General features: G+C 42.4%; 1 protein-coding gene across 3 annotated transcripts in view; it reads right to left on the reverse strand.

Moving 5' to 3' along the window:
- The window catches only part of CCDC91 (coiled-coil domain containing 91), a 735,207-nt gene that overhangs the window by 369,443 nt on the left and 347,994 nt on the right, over positions 1-17,770 (reverse strand). The window contains exons 12-13 of one of the 3 annotated variants that reach the window (XR_011281774.1): positions 14,588-14,662; positions 8,173-8,308 (exon numbers count right to left, since the gene is read on the reverse strand). The exons of 1 other annotated variant lie outside the window; for it this stretch is intronic. Coding sequence is in view for 1 of the 2 variants with exons in the window: in XM_069628510.1 (XP_069484611.1) it covers positions 7,989-8,308 (320 nt within the window). In the remaining variant the exon portion in view is untranslated. Of the gene's footprint in view, positions 1-7,177; positions 8,309-14,587; positions 14,663-17,770 lie in introns of those variants that run through there. One more of the 3 variants, XM_069628510.1, reaches the window with a different exon arrangement.

Genomic DNA, 17,770 nt, shown 5'->3' on the forward strand with positions numbered 1-17,770 from the left:
CAGGAAAAGAATAAAGCTGTTGTATTTACAAAATTTGAATGCGTAAAAAGGCCCAATACCATGCTTATCTGGAGGCCTAAGTGTGGTGCACGCTTCCCACTGTGACTTCACTAAGCAGGCACATAGTGGTCATAACATTTTAAATGGCCCCACACCTGTTCCTCTTGTTATGTGGATGCTCACCCCATTGCTTTGGGGTATCCTGAAGTATGTACAAGAGTGCAAGCTTGCTGTGCCACCCTAATGCCGTGTTTCAGTACCTATTTGGGTTTTCCCGGTGGCAATGGTATATACCAGGGTTGTCCAACTCCAGACCTTGAGGGCCAGAAACATGTCGAATTTTCAGGATACCTCTCTAGTATTCATGAGACAAATCTGCATAGAATGATTCTAAATGTATGCAATTTCTTTCTCATGAATGAGGGATATCTAGAAAACCCGTGAGGATTCCAGCCTTCGAGACCTAAGTTGGGCAACCCTGGTATATGCAGAGATGGATTGGCCAAATGATAATTACTCTAAAAGCTCGTGCTACCCAAAACTTCAAATGTCTCAGGTGATGTCACTAATATTGTGGCAAGGATGCAGGGGCTTTTGGAGCCACCACCGTGTTTAGTGATTCTCCCAATTTGATCATAGGCCATTCCATTTCTGGACATATCAAATTGAATACTCCACCATTTTCAGACAAGCCCCACATTGCTCTCTCCCGCAGTCTAACGTTTATCTGGGTGTGACTGAAAACCAGTCCTGCAATTATCTTACTGGTATATCTCTGGTCATATCGACCTTTCTCCATCCCCTGATGAGTTCCGAAAACGTAAACATGCACAATGTATACAATTTGAAAAGCTGTTCAGTTCAGCTGTTTGTGAACCACTGGCCTGAATGAAAGATAGGCGTACCGCCAGTACAGCAGGAGTCTTTCTCTGACTTCTGTAGCAGCTCAAAGTCTCTGGAACAGCAGCCTCTGCCACTGGGAAGCTAATGGAATTCATACTTAGCTAAATTGTGGCGGGGTGGCGGAAGGGTTGCAGCTGACTGGGCTAGGATTGCCCAGAGATGCCATGCATTCAAATGTATTTCAGTCCATGAGTTTGAGCTCACAATCCATCTCAATCAAGAATGCATGAGTGCATTTGAATTAAAAGATACACCTAATCCGTGTTTCAAACATTAACAGAAAGAAGAATATCAACAAAGTGCAGAGGGTGGAATGCAGGCATTATAAAATCAGCTGATAAATAAAAAATGACTGTCTGGGGTGGACATCTACTGTGAGCTTGTAGTAGATGCCCACTGCAGTGTAAACACTTATAGACTTAGCTGACAATTGACTACTCCATGAGCCAGGCATTCCCTACAAACACACAGTAGATGGCCACCATGGCCAATGAATACATCTTCAGCAATGCTGTTAATGAGGTATTCATTATGCTGGGTCCTAAGTGAGTCTGGGATAAGGGAAACTGATGATGTACAGTGAGGATTGGGGCCTGAGGGTAGAATGTTTGGTGGGAGAAGCTGCCTTTAAATGAACATAGGGCTCACACCAGAATATGAACAAAGGGGTAACAGACGGTGGACACAAGAAAAAGGTATGGAGGGTCAGAGTTGTGATGCATCAGGTCAAAGAGAGGTACTATATACTTTAAGGAGCAGCTGAAAGACACCAAGGTCCCTCTAGATTCTCTTCCAATAGCAATAACTAAGAGATACTCTGGGCAATGTTGCCTGGTCAGGATTGGGATTAGATGCTTTAAGGAATTGTCACGTTACCAGTGAGCAACTTCACCTCTCTGCCTGATTGAACTGCCTTCATTAGCCATCCAAAATAGAATTGAGCTTGTCTGGGTGGCTTAACTGGATGGTGTAATCTCCACATCACCTTAAATAAGTATGTTGTTGGGAATCTGGATTGCACAATTGCAATGTTGACCCCACCCACCCATACTTTAGCAGAGCCGCAGCTTCAGCCACCAGCTGCAGATTAGGCCAGTGAAAAAACAAGAGCCTGTGTAAAACATTAACAAAACTATGCCGCCACTACTACACCTTCAGGACCAGAGGATGACTTTATTTGGGGTAAGCGGATGCTTTACAGAATCAAGGTCTGTAAAAAATGTCAGTCTGTTTGGGTGATGAGATGATTCACAGGATCTCACCACTTCTGCCCAGAGGGGATCCCTTCCTTGTGAGGCTACGAAGGTGAGCCCGCTATGCAACATTCCCCCTAGGGGTGGCAGTAAGCAGGACCACACAGGGAGAGACTCCTCTGTTGGGGCCAAGGACTCCTGTTCCGTCAAAGAACTCCGCTTTGTGAAGAGCCATTAATACCATCATAAAAACCATCCCAAACAAATCACTTATTGTAACATAGCACAAAATAACCAACAGAAAGACAAACCTAGTGAGAAGAAGAGGAGTGTGCAAGAAATGAAGATTATTTAGTGGTTGGAAGCCGGCCATACTGGGATCAAGAAGATCAAGAGAGCAACAAAGAACGCTCAGGGAAGAGAGACTAAGGACTACAGCTTTACGCTGGGGAAGACCCATGCCTCCCAATAAAAAGGAAAGACGAGCCAACGTACAAATCTGCAGAGGGCGAGAAACCAGGAAACTCTGAGAGGTCCTCGGTTGAGACAATGCTGGCAACCAAGAAGAAAAGGAGGCACAGATGGCAAGGAGACAATCAGTCTATGCCCAAGGAAAGGCGAGCTGGTGGCGTGACCCAGAGAAGGTTGACGGTCTGGTCCTCCAACTATGCTGAGACTGCAGTGGCACAGGCTCAGCTGAGCTGCACTTTGAAACGGGAAGAAAGAAGAGATGCTTGAAGTGTTCAAGCTGCAAGAGAGCTTGACACCATAGGAAGAGTCAGTGACGCCGCTCTGACAGAATGAAGGTAATGGGAGCAGCAGAAGACCAGGGAGGGGAAAAGGGAAGGAAGAGTACAACATAACTCATCATACTCATTCCAGGGGTTGTGAATACCTTAACAAAAAAAGAGAAGCGTATCAAAGGACTCATCATACTCATCCCAGTGGTTGTGAATACTTTAAAGAAAGTGAAGAGTACAGCGGGACTCAGTACAACCTTGCCAGTGAGAGGTAATATCGTAAAGATAGTGAAGAATCTTTTGATTAGCCTAATTCAGCCGAGAAAGTGGTCGAAGACTAAACCCAGGATAAAAAGTAAGAAAGAGACACTGCAAGATTCCCAAAGGATTAAAGGTCAAGACTCTGTCTTGATAAAACAAGGAAATGTGTTTAAAGAACAGGAGGGGAAACCCAGGAGTCCGGGGACCCCCCTAGAAGAGCTAAAGGAACTGGTTAATGTAATCACACATAACTATTTGAAGATAGAATATTACAGCTAGAGAAGCCTATCCAGGAGAAGGGAGTCATTCTCCTGGCCCTTTTTTCTTTTGATGTTTAGATTAGTGGTAGGGCCAGAATAGGATAGTGTTTGATGGAGGACGGACTGTTGATTTGGACTACCCTCAAGGCATAAAATAAGCGGTATCGCATCGCAATTTGCGATACGATACCACTGCGTTTTAATTTTAGAATGTCGCACAAACTGCAATATGATTTATGGCAACGAGCGCAGAGCTTAAAAGGCACAGATTATTGTGCCTGTTTATTTAAACTCTGCGCACTGACAGTGAGCAGGCAGCAGCTCCCGGGCTGGGCTAAATACATTGTATCAATGTGTGAGCCTGGGGGCGGCGTCGAAGTCATGCAGAGAAGAGAGAAGACTTTAGCAGGAGCACCCCAGAGTCATGTTGGGATACTTAGGGGAGGATGGAGGAGGAGGGTGCAGGCCTTCTGCGAGCCCCTTGTCTGCGGGGCTGGGTGTTAGCAAGTGGCCACGGCTAGGAAGAAATATTTCGCCTGCACGTTTGGGTGGGAGAAATATTAATTCCAGCCACTTGCTTGGACCCAGCTCCACAGTAAAATGGCATGCTGGCAGATCGCCTTTCAAATATTCTTTCCTTCTCGTGATTCGCGAGAAGGAAGGAATATTTGAAATGCCCTCTGCAAGCAAGCTATGTTATTACTGCAGGCCTGGGTGCTTAGAAAGTGGCTGGAAATAATATTTCTCCCGCCCGAACGGATGGGAGAAATATTATTTCTGCCACTTTCAAAGCACCCAGGCCTGCAGTAATAACATAGCCTGCTTGCAGATGGCATTTTAAATATTCCTTCAGTCTCGTGATTAAAGCGCTTGTCACACCTTTAAGCACTAGAATGAAAGAAAATTAAAAATGCCCTCTGCAAGCAGGCTATGTTATTACTGTAGGCCTGACTGCTTTGAAAGTGGAAGTGTACAATGTCTCACCCGCCCAAATGGGGGCCTGATGGGCATTACAAAGACGTTCCATTACGGATCCGGGTGCACTGGAACCCTGGCTTTCAGTCTCGTGATTAAAGTGCTTGTGGCACCTTAATCACGAGACTGAAGGATTATCTAAAGGCAGGGGTGTTGCGGGACTGGAAAAGACCTGGGCCTACGCTGCTGTTGGAAATGTCAGGACTGGGGGCTAGCTAGCCTTTTGTTTGTATCTCCTGAGATTCTATCCGTGGCTACAACCAAAAGACCAGGGGCTATACCCCTCCTAGCGCCCCCCCCCCTAGCAATGCCTCTGTCTAAAGGCCTTCTGCAGCACCAATGCTGTTATTAGTGCGGGGCCTGGGTGCTTAGAAAGTGGGTGGAAATAATTGCCACTTTCTAAGCACCCAGGCCCCGCATTACTAACAGCATGGTGATGTAGGGGCCCTTTAGATATTCCTTCAGTTTCGTGATTAAAGTTCCACAAGCATTTAATCACGAGACTGAAAGCCAGGGTTCCAGTGAAACCTGATCCATTTTGGAACGTCTTTGTATGTCAGATAACTGCAGTTTTAAAGCACACTGCTATCCATCTAGATAATCTGATAGAAGACTGACATGCCAACATTCTGGGACCAAATTCTAAAATATTAAGTGGCATATGATGAAATCACAGTAGATGTCAGATAAATTTTACCCAATGAAATGACAAAGAAATATTCTGGGGGGTTAACAGCCGCTGATTATCATTAAACGGCCAGGCAGCAGGAAGTTGAAACAATAACACCCACTAAAAAGCTATAAATCCTATGTCAGCAAGTGCCTGCTGAGGAGGAACCCGTGTGAAAAGGCAACTAGGTGATAACACTTCTGTATACCCCAAGGGAAGTGGCAGGCGGAAGAGCTCCCGCAAATGTAGCTAAGGCATTAAGCCCCAGAACAAAAGTATATATAAATTGCTGTGTTATTAAATAACACTGAAAACTGGCAACATGGAGTAGTTGTTGTGGACATCCATGAGGCTCATGGCCCTTATCAAATGACAAGACTGAACGGCCCGGATGCTTTCCCTGATTGCAGGGCTTGTTGTTAGCAAGTGGCTGGCAGTAATATTTCTCCTACCCATTCCGGTGGGACAAATATTTCCTGCCACTTAAGCACATTGCTGGGTAATCAGTTGCTCTTGGTCTGTTTTGTAGACATTGGAATGTGTCTAGAGGACGATAACAGGAAAGAGTGAACCTTCACACTGACAACAAAAGAAGAGTCACCAGAGAGGTAAGAAAAGCGTAGCCCATCTGTTTATACTAAAAAAAATCTTTTGTGTTGGTGCCATAGGCAGCGCCTTACAAGAATGGAACAATATTTAAAAGACCTTTTGCAAGCAGGTTGTGTTATGGGGCTGTCATTTGTAGTCTTATATTCAGGGTGGTGCAAATACTACCCCAAAGGTGGTTGCTTCGATTGATTTGTGTTCTTTGTAAGTAAACAACCATTTTGTGGTTCTTGAGACACAAAACAAATGTGTACTAATTAGAGCTTGGAAGGTATGTGCTAAGTTGCTGGCAAATTCTGGCTTCACTGCTTAACCAAACTGTGTGACCCTGGGCAAATCATTTGATCCAACCCAGCCACACCAGTGTGCTGGCAAGAACAGAAATGTGCATTATTTATCCATAGGCAGTGTTGGTGGCCATTAAATTTCACAATTTGCTGCTAACTTGCCACTCAGTATGTCAAACAATGCTGTGGAGTCACAAAATGCGGTGCCTGTGCGCCATAGGTTTAGAGAAGAGATTGCCAACCTCTTGGGCACCCTGATGATTTTTCTGTTGGCTTTTAGGTGTCTGGGACGGCACTCCCCCTTTAGATCATTTATTTTGATCTTTAAAATCATTTCAGTTTTTGCTGTCTTGCAATAAGCCAGACCACAAATGGATGATTACATGTTAATTTGCTTGGCCCATTTGTCTCGCAGATTAAACTTTATGGCCCTAGAAACTGGTAGGTGCTGCATCAGAGCCCCAATGACCTGGGCAGACCAAGAGACTGGCATCTAGCCATTTTTGTTCTGCAGAATAAGATAACTAATGTCCCCAGCTTATCATAAACTCATTGTAGCTGCTGTCTTCATCTTGGGCAGTTGCTTGTGACTGTTTATGCCAAACACTAGTTAAATGAAACTTGATAATAAATTAAAAAGGATACACGCACAATTGCGTCTTTGATGTCTTGTTGAGATGGACACTGCACTATGCCCCACTGACTGCTGCATGACCCAGCTGCACAGAGCCTTGAACTGAAAAATGTTTACAGAGCTTTTTTTTTTTGTTTTTTAATCAGATCTATTTATGTAGTCCATTCATGCAGTGAACCTTTACATTTTACACTCATTGCACTAATGTATTACTTCAGAGGGACATAGAAATGCTGCATTCTTGCTAATTGTATGTCTTGGGATAAAACTAACTTCTGGTGACATTTAAAATAGGGGTACAAAATTGCTAATCAAATAGGTGTATTTGCTAATCAAAAATACTTTAATTTGCTAATTCTTCTAATCAATTTTAGAAAACTAATTTATGCCTTGACTCTATTGATGACAAGCACCCTAGTAAGTTTTGTGTTAGGTAGGGCAAACCCTTTTGAGTAGGGATAGATAGGCCTTTTCCCTTTTAGTTAAATAAAGAGAACGTGTGACCAATTGGCTCGTCTCCGTATTATGACCTACCACAGCTCCATATGGCTTTATGATCTGAGAGGACCTTGCAATGTTAAACACCCCATGGCTGAGATTCGATATGTGAACACAGTGTGAAGGAGGAGGAGGAAGGAACACTCAATGAAAGCTTTGTTGCTTCTATTTAAGCAATATGCCATTTTATTAGGTGTTCTGAAAGCTCTGTACACAGCATTCATTGTGAGGCATGCTATCCTTAATTTTAAAATATTAATTTACACACATATACAAGACCTTCACAACACCACGTATGAACTGGGATATGAGCTTGCAATCCTATACTCCAATAGAGGGTTCATGTTTTTTCTACACCTAAACAAATGTTATTCCCACCGTCCAGTGGAAAAACCTAGGAAGAAACATGTAGCTTAATAGGGCTAACCCCGAGCATTCAAGAAAAATGTAGCAATGTCTCCTTGAGCACGAACACCTTTTTTTGCTGTCAACCAGAAACTAAATACATTGTTGTCCTAAAGATGGCAGTAGACAAAAAAGTGAGGAAGGTTTACAAATCAAATATAAAAGATGGCATCCACACAGCATGTGCACACCAAGAGTTAGAAAGAGTCCAATACTAGCGGAATAAAAGAAAACCACCTGCATTGTTATTTTCTACTCTCCATAACATTTCTAATCATTTCAGAAAATCCACTGAGAGTCCAGGTAATTTGAGGGTAGGGCAGCAGTGGAGACTTTACTCGCTTTCCAAACTGCATCCACTAATGAATAGGCAAACTAGCATTACGCTAGTGGTCCACTTAAGCCTCAAGAAGGCAAATGGACACCCGATGAAGGCAAGGTAATAACTTACGAGCCTCAGTTTCTCTGTCCCATGGCACTGCCTGCAGAATCCACTTGTGCTTAATGTTAGAATGCCACTTCTTCTTTTATGACTCTTGAAATGCTGATGCACATATTATGAATCATAATCTGACTTTGATTGTGACTGCTGATTGTCTTTTTGGTGATCAGTAGGACTCCCTGTCCCAGAGAGGTGAATAGGTCGGATCTTAATTTCTGGTTGTTGGGATGGACTCCCTGCCCCAGAGAGGTGAATGGTCCTCTTCTTGACCTCTGGTTGCTGGGTAGGGCCTGGGGTCTGCCTGGTGCTCATCTTGATCTCAGATTGCTGCGCTGGAATTCTTGGTCCTAAGGGTTCAATGGCACTGGTTTTGTTTCGGAGGACTCCAACTTTACGTTGTGACGTTATGTCCTGGTTCCCTTGACTACCAGAGGCTGCCCAATAACATAAAATAAAAAAGAGAAATGTGACTTTGCAGATATCTTTCAAACATTTCCCTTGCCAACTTTTCAATAATATTTGCAAGCTTACAGCCTTTAACATATCAGAAGTACAAGATCAGAAAAAGTGAAAGTGAGACACAAATCCTGACCAGTAAAACGTACACAATTTGAATGTAGAACAGGTCACAAGAGTCGGGGCCATTTGCTTGCCTATTTTTGACACAGTAGATTTACATGACCTATTGATTTACATCTCTGATAACACTCGAGATAAACTGAACTTCCAAAGCCTAGTATACAAATTCCTGCACTTTTTCCAAATAAAATCACTGTTGAAATCCAAAGGCACCGTCAACCCATATGTGAACTGCGGCTCCAGCAACATCTCCTTCACCTATAACACAGTTGCAATATTCACCACTTTCCCAAAGGCTGCAGGTACCAACCTAATCTGACCTACTCAATTCCTACTACCCCTTTCCCCTATGCCCATGGAATCACTGTTTGGCAGTGGGCAGTATCAGGAATACTAATGTCCTTTTCCTGTTGCCACAATACAATACAGAGGGCTCCACTTGTCACAAATAATTAGGAAGCAACATTGAGCATTCCTCTAGACCCTATTTTGCGGTCAACATCTAACCCATCACCCAACTCCTACATGCATGCTTGTGGTTTATGACCACATACATTTCTTTCCCCTCCCTATCCATGACTGGCAAGTCCACAAGAATACATCCTCCCCTTTACCAACGAGCTAGATATTTGTTGGTGCAAAAGAACATCGGTGGTAGTTTGCATAATCGGCAATGATAACCCATTGTGTCAAAAAACAAGTGAATTCGAAACATATTGTTGAAGGTGGTGGAAACAGATACTCCCACTAGCAAACGCAAGGTGGCTCAAGCAACTGAGCAACATGACCATATTAAAGGATTAGTTAATGTTCTAAATCAGTAGTTCATTGATTTGATTTTAGAGTGATATTAACAAAGAGGTCTCGGCAGGTTTCCCCAAGCCAAAGAAGAAAATAAAAAACGCAGGAACAGAAGGCAGAACCGACCCCAGAAATGTCACCCAATTTCTAATGTCTTTTTCCTTTGCAAACTTAAGGAGCGGGTGCTCTGGGTAAAAAGCTTCAGTTCTTCCTAGAGTGCGATTGTCTCATGGACACTCTCATGGCTTTAATCCCAGTAAAAGAACTGAATCCGTCCTTCTAACACCTGTGGACAATCTATGGACGCTGGGGGGTGAAGTCGCTATCAAGCCGGGAATCTGCTCTGCCATTGATATGTTTACTCACCATGTCTTCATGAACGCACTCCAACAGAGTAGGATTGGACCCTTTGCACTGCCCAAGACCAACCCGTCAGAGCACAGAAAAACTCACCCATCTTGATCAGCTTCCCAAGTATTGTGATGTTAATTACTACAGGCTGAGTTTTAATGTTCATCTGCTCCCTATTTTAACTGTGCAGATTTCATACAAATCATTATGTAACTAAAATCAGTGACAACCCAAAATCCGACTCCAATTTCTCCACTCTATGCAGTCTGTCGACGAGCAGATGGGATGTAATTGGCTCAATTGAAAGTTTGTTAACACAGAAATGCTTGGGATCCATCCTCATTCAATGTCAAACATGCATACTCCATGGCCACCATCAATGCATGAGTGTTACTTATAAGCAGGTAGCCAACAACATAGGAGTCCATATTGACTTGAAACTGTATCCCAAATGGATATTGCAGAAACACAAACTGTAAAGAAAAAGGGATGATGTGCTAATGTTTCAAGAAACCTGGCCCAAAAACTTGATTCACAAAAAAGGGTTTACACATTGTGTATAGGTGCGTGTGAAGCGGTGTAAAAGCGGTCTGCAGCGGGATACGCTGTTTGTGTTGAGCCTGAGGAGTTTGTTTGCAGTGCCTTCGCTTGTGAGAGAGGCAGAGCCTGTTTCTTGACCTTTGAAGCTGATTACCTTAAAACTTGCTAGTACGGGCGTAGCGCCACACGTGTGAAGCGGTGTAAAAGCAGTCTGCAGCAGGATACACTGTTTGTATTGAGCCTGAGGAGTCTGTTTGCAGTGCCTTTGCTTGTGAGAGGCAGAACTTGTTTCTGGACCTCTGGAGCTGATCATCTTAAAACCTGCCAGTATGCGCAAAGTCGGACAAAGATAAGCCTCTAAAAACTTATAAGATGCCAGGAAAAATGCCCTACAAAAGCAAACACTACAACCTGCCTAAAACTAAGCCATATGGCAAAAGTAATGGTTACAAGAGAAAGATGAAAGTAACCATGGAAATAGAGAGGGTTCAATCTCGTGTCAAGATATCCTCCCCCACTGCCCCTATCAAAAATATCACACAAGATCACTCATCCACTGACCATATCACAGCCTACTTCAAACCAGGATGTAACTTAAAAGAGGGGAAAGACCTCATGACTGAAAAACTGACGCAAGCAGATATACATCAAAGAAATAATAACATCAGCTCATTATCTGCCTCTTCTCTTGGAGAGATTGATGACACCTCTCTACTTGATCTATACTACCGCCTTTGTAGTTCATCGAGAACTACCCAAGAGAAAAGTGTTGAGAAAGAACCAGTATCAATATTATCCTCCCATCAAATAAATGAAGCTGATACTGCATATGCACATCAAAGACTATTTACCACTCAGATTCTCTTGCCTCAGACTCTGAACTCCCTGCCCAGAGTCGGCTTTGCCATTAGCAAAATGGCAGATATTGGACAAGGAGAAAGTGGTGTGGAAGATGTCCCACAAAGCACTCATCAACCAAGAGAAGAACATTCCACAACAACTGGCTCACAATTATCAAATGGATTGCTTCATTTTGCCATCAAAATCTTGCTAAAGCTATGTGACCGCATTTACATGGAGACCCAGAGACATGGGCAGTTACTTGAGAGTCTCTGTTGTCAATTAAAATGCAATATTAACAGCAGCGACATACAAGAGAAGACTGATGGTGAACCATTAACAGCGAAACCGATACCCATCACTGTGAATACTTAAGATGAAGCAGAACAACCGATAAGTATACATAACCAAACGGGCTCCCCGCTCACATACCTGACCAACAAGCAAAGACGTAGATATGAGAAACTATGTAAAATTCAAGGAAAATGCAAAGAGAAACTAACCTCTGCTGACTTAGATGAGCAACCGCAACCCCTAAATTCCACAATTGTGTCTACCTCTGATCTGCATGGAATAACTAAACGAATAAGGAAGAGAGAGAACAGAAAAAAGAAATGCAGACAACAAAAAATTGGAACATTAACTAGCTGGTTATTACAAGAGAGCAATACCAGAAATAACGATCCCCAAAGACTGTCTCCCCAACAATCAAATCAGTCTATATCATTCCTTAATGAAATAAGCTCTCATACCCAAAATTCAGAGACATTTTGTACTCTGATCAACGCCATTCCTAAGGTTACACTCGATGGAGTGCACGACAAAAAAGAACTGGAACGTGTTCTAGATGTTCGACTGGTAGTAATTAGTGAAAAAGTCGATGCCAGATCCAAAAAACACAAATGGAACTGCGCTATTAAACCTATTTTCGAAAATGCTATCGCTTTGTATTTTAAAATCTTGTGACTTGGGATTTATCGAACCAACGAAAAGACGGTATGGTGCTGTTTCTCGCATTCATTTTGTGTTACAATCTACTGCTAGATTGATTAGTAGTTAGTGAATCATTGGATTATCTGGGCTACGACTTAGATAAAAAAATAATAAACACTACACCAACCTCTTGCTGTGAACACTGTTGTGCAACAAAGAAGAAAGAGACAATCATTACTACCAAGTCGAAGGCAGAAGGTCTCGATAATCAAATGGGATGGCAGTGGTTGAAGAACTTAGTGCAACAAACGGAAACCACACAAAAATGAGAATTTATAGTGGCCTCATGGAACACAGGAGGCCATTAACATTTTATAAAAAAGGTCCATTCCTTGAGTCACTAGTGAAATACCCAGTATTCATGCTACAAGAGACTTGGTTGATTAATGATGTTTACCTAGATAGTCATGTCATACATTAAGTAAGCACCAAAAAAGGCTTGAAAGGACGTCCTTATGGTGGGCTGATTATTGGTGTGAGCCATGAGCTTCAATCTAAAAGAATACATTTGATGCACATTACCGACAATGTACTAGCAATAGAGAATAAACCACAAATTCCATAGATGCCCTAATCACCTTTATCTTAAACATATATGACCCCCGAACAAAACATTTACCAGTGAGATATTGGATTACATTGATGTAATTGTTACTAAATGGGCCATGTCCGCTAATAACAACATGATCTTACTAGGCAGTGACCTCAACGCCAGATGTGGTGTCTCAGTGATAGAAGGTCACTATTTAAACATGACTTCCCCCCAATATCTGGACATACCCCAAAATTAATAATAAGGGAATTTAATGGAATTAATTCATGGCTGAATGGGATCTATGGTCATTGAATGGCAGGGCAACCAGTGGTACTCCTGGCAAACCCACGTGGTCCAACAGAACAAAGTATGCAACGTTGGACTACATATGTGGAAATGTACCTCTATTACAATATGTAACCGATTTTAAAGTCCTCCCTACCCCATTTAGTGATAATTCATTTGTCTGTATTCACTTCAATATGTCAATATGTCATGTGGAAGATATGGGCCCGATTAATGTGACTCCTAATAGTGGAACCCACCTTGATGGACCTTGAAATTTACTGTGAATAGCATCAAGATTATCATAACTAAAGCTAAATATTCTCGTGCCCCTGACCCAAACGGCCTTGCAACCATTGTGGTAAACAAGATCCAAATACTTGAGTGGTTATACTGTACATGCTGTTTATGAAGGAGTGTATGGAAACGCACATACCACTGTCATGGAAAACCTCAATCCTGGTACTGGTGTATAAAGCTGGTGATAGGCTCCTACTGGAAAACTATTGCATCCTGTCATTGTTGGATACCACAGGGAAAGTTCTTTCAACTATAGTACTTGACCATCTCCAAAGCTGGACTAAACAAAATAACCTACTCCACCCCTTTCAAACGGGATTCAGGCCGGGATCATGCACCATCCACAATATTAGGATGTTAGATGCTATAATAACGAAGGCAAAAACAAGAAACAATCTCTCTGTATATGTTGCTTACATAGAGGAGTAAGTTAGAAAAAGAAAGGAAGCCCGTGCTGGCTGTTGGAGATTGTTATCGTGCTCCACACTAACAATGGCTCCCAGATTCGCCTGGACAACGAAGGACTTCTGTCCAGACCAATTAATATAAATAAAGGTGTGAAACAGGGATGCTTATTAGCAGCACTTCTATTTAATCTGTACTTAATTAGAAATGAAAGCTAACTATCCACCTGAATTTGAGACTACACGTGTAAACGCAATGTTACATGCAGACGATTTGGTAATCGTTGATCATACTTTCAGAAGGATGAAAGAAATATTAGAGGAACTAGGTGTGTTTGTAAAGAACAGACTGAGGATACATTTGAATAAGACCCACACGATGTTGATTCAATCCAAGAAAATCTATAAACATAAAATGGTGACAAGTTGGGGTACGATTGATTGTACTGACAAATATCTGGGCATTGTGATGCACAGTAACATAAATTATGCACAGATAATTGAATCTGAGATCCGTCGTGCTAAGCAAATCACAATGTTGGTACGTAGATTCGTAACAGGTTTTGTGTGATACACATTGGGAGGCATAGTAATGCTTTATAGACAATGGTTCAATCCAGTTATATTTTACAGGCTCAAAGCCTTAGCTATTAGAGATTTAAGATGGCTAGATCGAATTGAAGGTTTTTTTCTGGCGTACTATATTGCAGTTACCTTGTACCTGTTCGATCCAATATGCGAGAGTGGAACTGGTGTTTCTTTCCCTTAAAGCTACAATATTAATGCAGAGAGGTCTCCCCTCGTTGAAAGCGGTAACCCATCCTGAATGTCTGGTGCTGCAAATCCTGGGAAATAATGCCACTAGTCTGCAAAATAGCATAAATATAGACCCATATAAAGAACTAGTAAATGAATTGTATCCTGAAATACATTGGTCGGTAGACATGGCTCGTATCTTGAAAGGTGCATTTAAAAGAAGACTCAAGAGGTGGGACTGGGTAAATAATTGCAATCATTTGAGTAACCGCCATAACTATAAACAAATAGAAGGAATTGTACATACATATTTTCGCACTCAAACCTACCTATTAAAGTGCCCGGATCCGGCAGTCTGCAAATTTAGATTCCTCTTACGTACTAATCAACTCCCAGTAAGAGCACTATGGGGAGCAAAATGGAAACTATCAAAAGAACAAAGATTCTGTTGTATGTACAAAAGTAGTTCTAACTTAGAAACAGCAAAACACATTCTAACAGAGTGTCCCAATTTGGGTCCAATTTATGACGTTATATGCACGATTTGTACATCATTATGACATGACCAAAACTGTAGAATTTTGGCAATATTGCCTGAATACTGATTCGGGAGGTTGCACATTGCATTTTTTAGGATGTGGCAAAATGTCAATGTTTTTTTTAAAATTAATGTTAAAGAGTAAAATGCAATGAAATATTGAAATGTAAGAAAATAATGATGATGATTTTTAAAATGTTCAATTTTTTGTTGTTAAGAGATGGATTCATGTGATCAAATTTATTTGTATACAAATTTATAAAGCTCAAGTGAATATTTTAATAGTGATATGAATTTTAAAATGTAAGTTGTAAAAGTTTAATTTGAACTAAATACAACTATAAATACGAAATAAGTGTAGCCGCATTATAAATACCCAATAAATAAATAAAACATACTCTCTTAGTTCCCGAAGACGCCAGGATCACTGAGCATCGCCTAATTATGTGGGGACAATATGAAACTGCACCATTGGTTTACCACTGACCTGGAGCCAATCACACTGACTGAGGCCCAATTGGGTGGCAACTATTAAATATCTAATGGAAGAGAACAAATGTGGATACATCAGCGCCAATCTCACATTAATGGCCTTAACCTTTTGAAATGGTCCTCATTATTATTTAATGAATGACTTGCAACCCACTATGGTGCACATTTTAATATTTCATATGTTCGGGCATTAGCTATGTGAGTTATATCCTTTGCCATCTTAACATTGAAGAGCATTTCCCGTATAAGGGGACCTTCGAAGGGATTGTACGTTCACTGAGCAATGTATGCCACGAGTTACAGCACAACATCACCAGCAGTCAGTGGACACTCTTACTAAATGAGATAAGCCTCCCACAGCTATCTTTACTTAGAAAAACACACAGCCCTCCCTGAATAGGCTCATAGTCAATAATCAAGAGATACTACAACTAATGTATTCTTTTGTTTTTTGTTTGTTCTACACTGCAAGAACATATTCAAGGAAAATAAACAAATGCACCTCTACTAGGTGGGGGTAAAAAAATCAGGCATTGCCCAGCCACTCCAGTTACAGGAGACACAATGTTGTAAATACTACGAGCTAAACATTTGCTAATACAAGGCATCCTTCCCCGTGCTTCCCAAAGGGGATTCTGACCCCCGATACACATGCTGGCAGCACAGAGAGACTTCATCCAAAGTGGGTAACCTCTACAAAGCTTTTAAGGGGAGGAGAGAACACCACACACATATTCAGGGCTATGATGGAACACAAATTGGCGTCTTGTCTGGCTATAAGCTCAGGCGAGTTCTTTGTAAACCACATGACCTCAGGTACATGTCCCAATCACAGGCCAACTAACCCAGGTGCAAACAATGTCAATAAGCACCATCTAAGGGGAGGGGAGATCATACTTTGAGCCAGCCAGCCCAGTCACTCATTGGCAAGCCTTGGGAGAGCCTGTAGTGGTGGAAAGGGAGGGTAGAGAAAGAGGAGAGGACAGGGAAAAGAGGAGAGAGAAGAGATGGAGGAGAGAGAGAAAAAGAATGAGTGTGAGAGAGCATGGAAAAAACAAGAAGGAGGTCTTCTTGCCACTGGTTTGTGGTAAGGAAGCAGAAGCATGCTATAGAAAGGAGGGCGACATTGGTTTAGAGAAAGAGTTTGGGTTGTTGAGCCGGAGGGAGGTCCTGGCTTTTTAGAGAATAGAGGAATCGCTTGGGAGCAGCGACAGAGGGGTATCGCCTTTAAGAGGAAAGTGAGGGGTACAATCTGGTAGGAAGGGGAGAGGAACATTGTGCAGGTGATAACTTGTTTTGAATTTGATCATGGTTGGAGGAGGAAGGAGGGAAATTTCATCTGGCCAAAGGACGAGAGAGGGACTGAAGCCATCTTAGAGAGGCAAAGACAACTGACAAGGAGATTTGTCTTTGGTAGTAGGAGGAGAGTTGAGATAAAGGATGAAAGGTTTGGTGTGGAGATGTAAAAGGGGAAGACTTGGAAGCAAGTAAGGTTTACCACGAGAAGGAGAGCTATCTTCAGAGGTGGGAGTGTGGAAGGCAGGAGGAGGGAAATTGATACCATATGAAAAGAGGAGAGGGGACTGAAGAGTTAGAGAGGCAGACTGAGCCAGAACATCTTAGGTCAGGAAGTGAACAGATCACCCATTTAGGTAGGAAGTATATAGGGAGGTGCTGGAGGACCACAATTGTTCAGGGGGGGATTATAGAAATAGGTGGAGGAATGAAGTGGCATGACCCTGTCAGGGTGGAAAAGGGGCCCACAGATAACACCAATAGTAACAGAGGAGGAAATTAAACCTTCTACACACCCTGTTTTTTTAGTTTTTTAATTCATGCTATTTTTATGGTGAGAGGGATTAGAAGTCAAAGGATTACTGGTATAGACTGTTAAAGACAGAGTGCCTTGATTTGTTTTAAATAATGCATGCATTCATATTTACACTGCCAACTCCTGCCGCTTGCACTTTGGTCAGTCAGCTCAAAGGCATAAAATAAGCGGTATCGCATCGCAATTTGCGATACGATACCACTGGTTTGCGTTTTAATTTTAGAATCATGTCGCAGAAACTTCAATACGATTTATGGCACTGAGCGCAGAGCTTAAAAGGCACAGTCTACTGTGCCTGTTTATTTAAACTCCGCGCTCGGTGCATTGACAGTGTGCAGGCAGCAGGCAGAAGCTCCCAGGCTGGGCTAAATACATTGTATGAATGTATAAGCCCAGCCCGGAGGCGGCGTCTAAGTCACGCAGAGAAGAGAGAAGACTTCAGCAGGAGCACCCCAGCTCCACTCACAGACCCGGCTTCAATCCGAGGTAAGGAGTCATGCTGGGGTGCTTAGGGGAGGGTGGAGGAGCGTGCAGGCCTTCTGCGAGCCACTTGTCTGCAGGGCTGGGTGTTAGCAAGTGGCCACGGCTAGGAAGAAATATTTCGCCTGCCCGTTTGGGTGGGAGAACTAGTAATTCCAGCCACTTGCTAGT

Source organism: Ambystoma mexicanum, chromosome 12, assembly GCF_040938575.1.
Source record: "Ambystoma mexicanum isolate Mex_15411 chromosome 12, UKY_AmexF1_1, whole genome shotgun sequence".
Lineage (NCBI taxonomy): Eukaryota > Metazoa > Chordata > Amphibia > Caudata > Ambystomatidae > Ambystoma > Ambystoma mexicanum.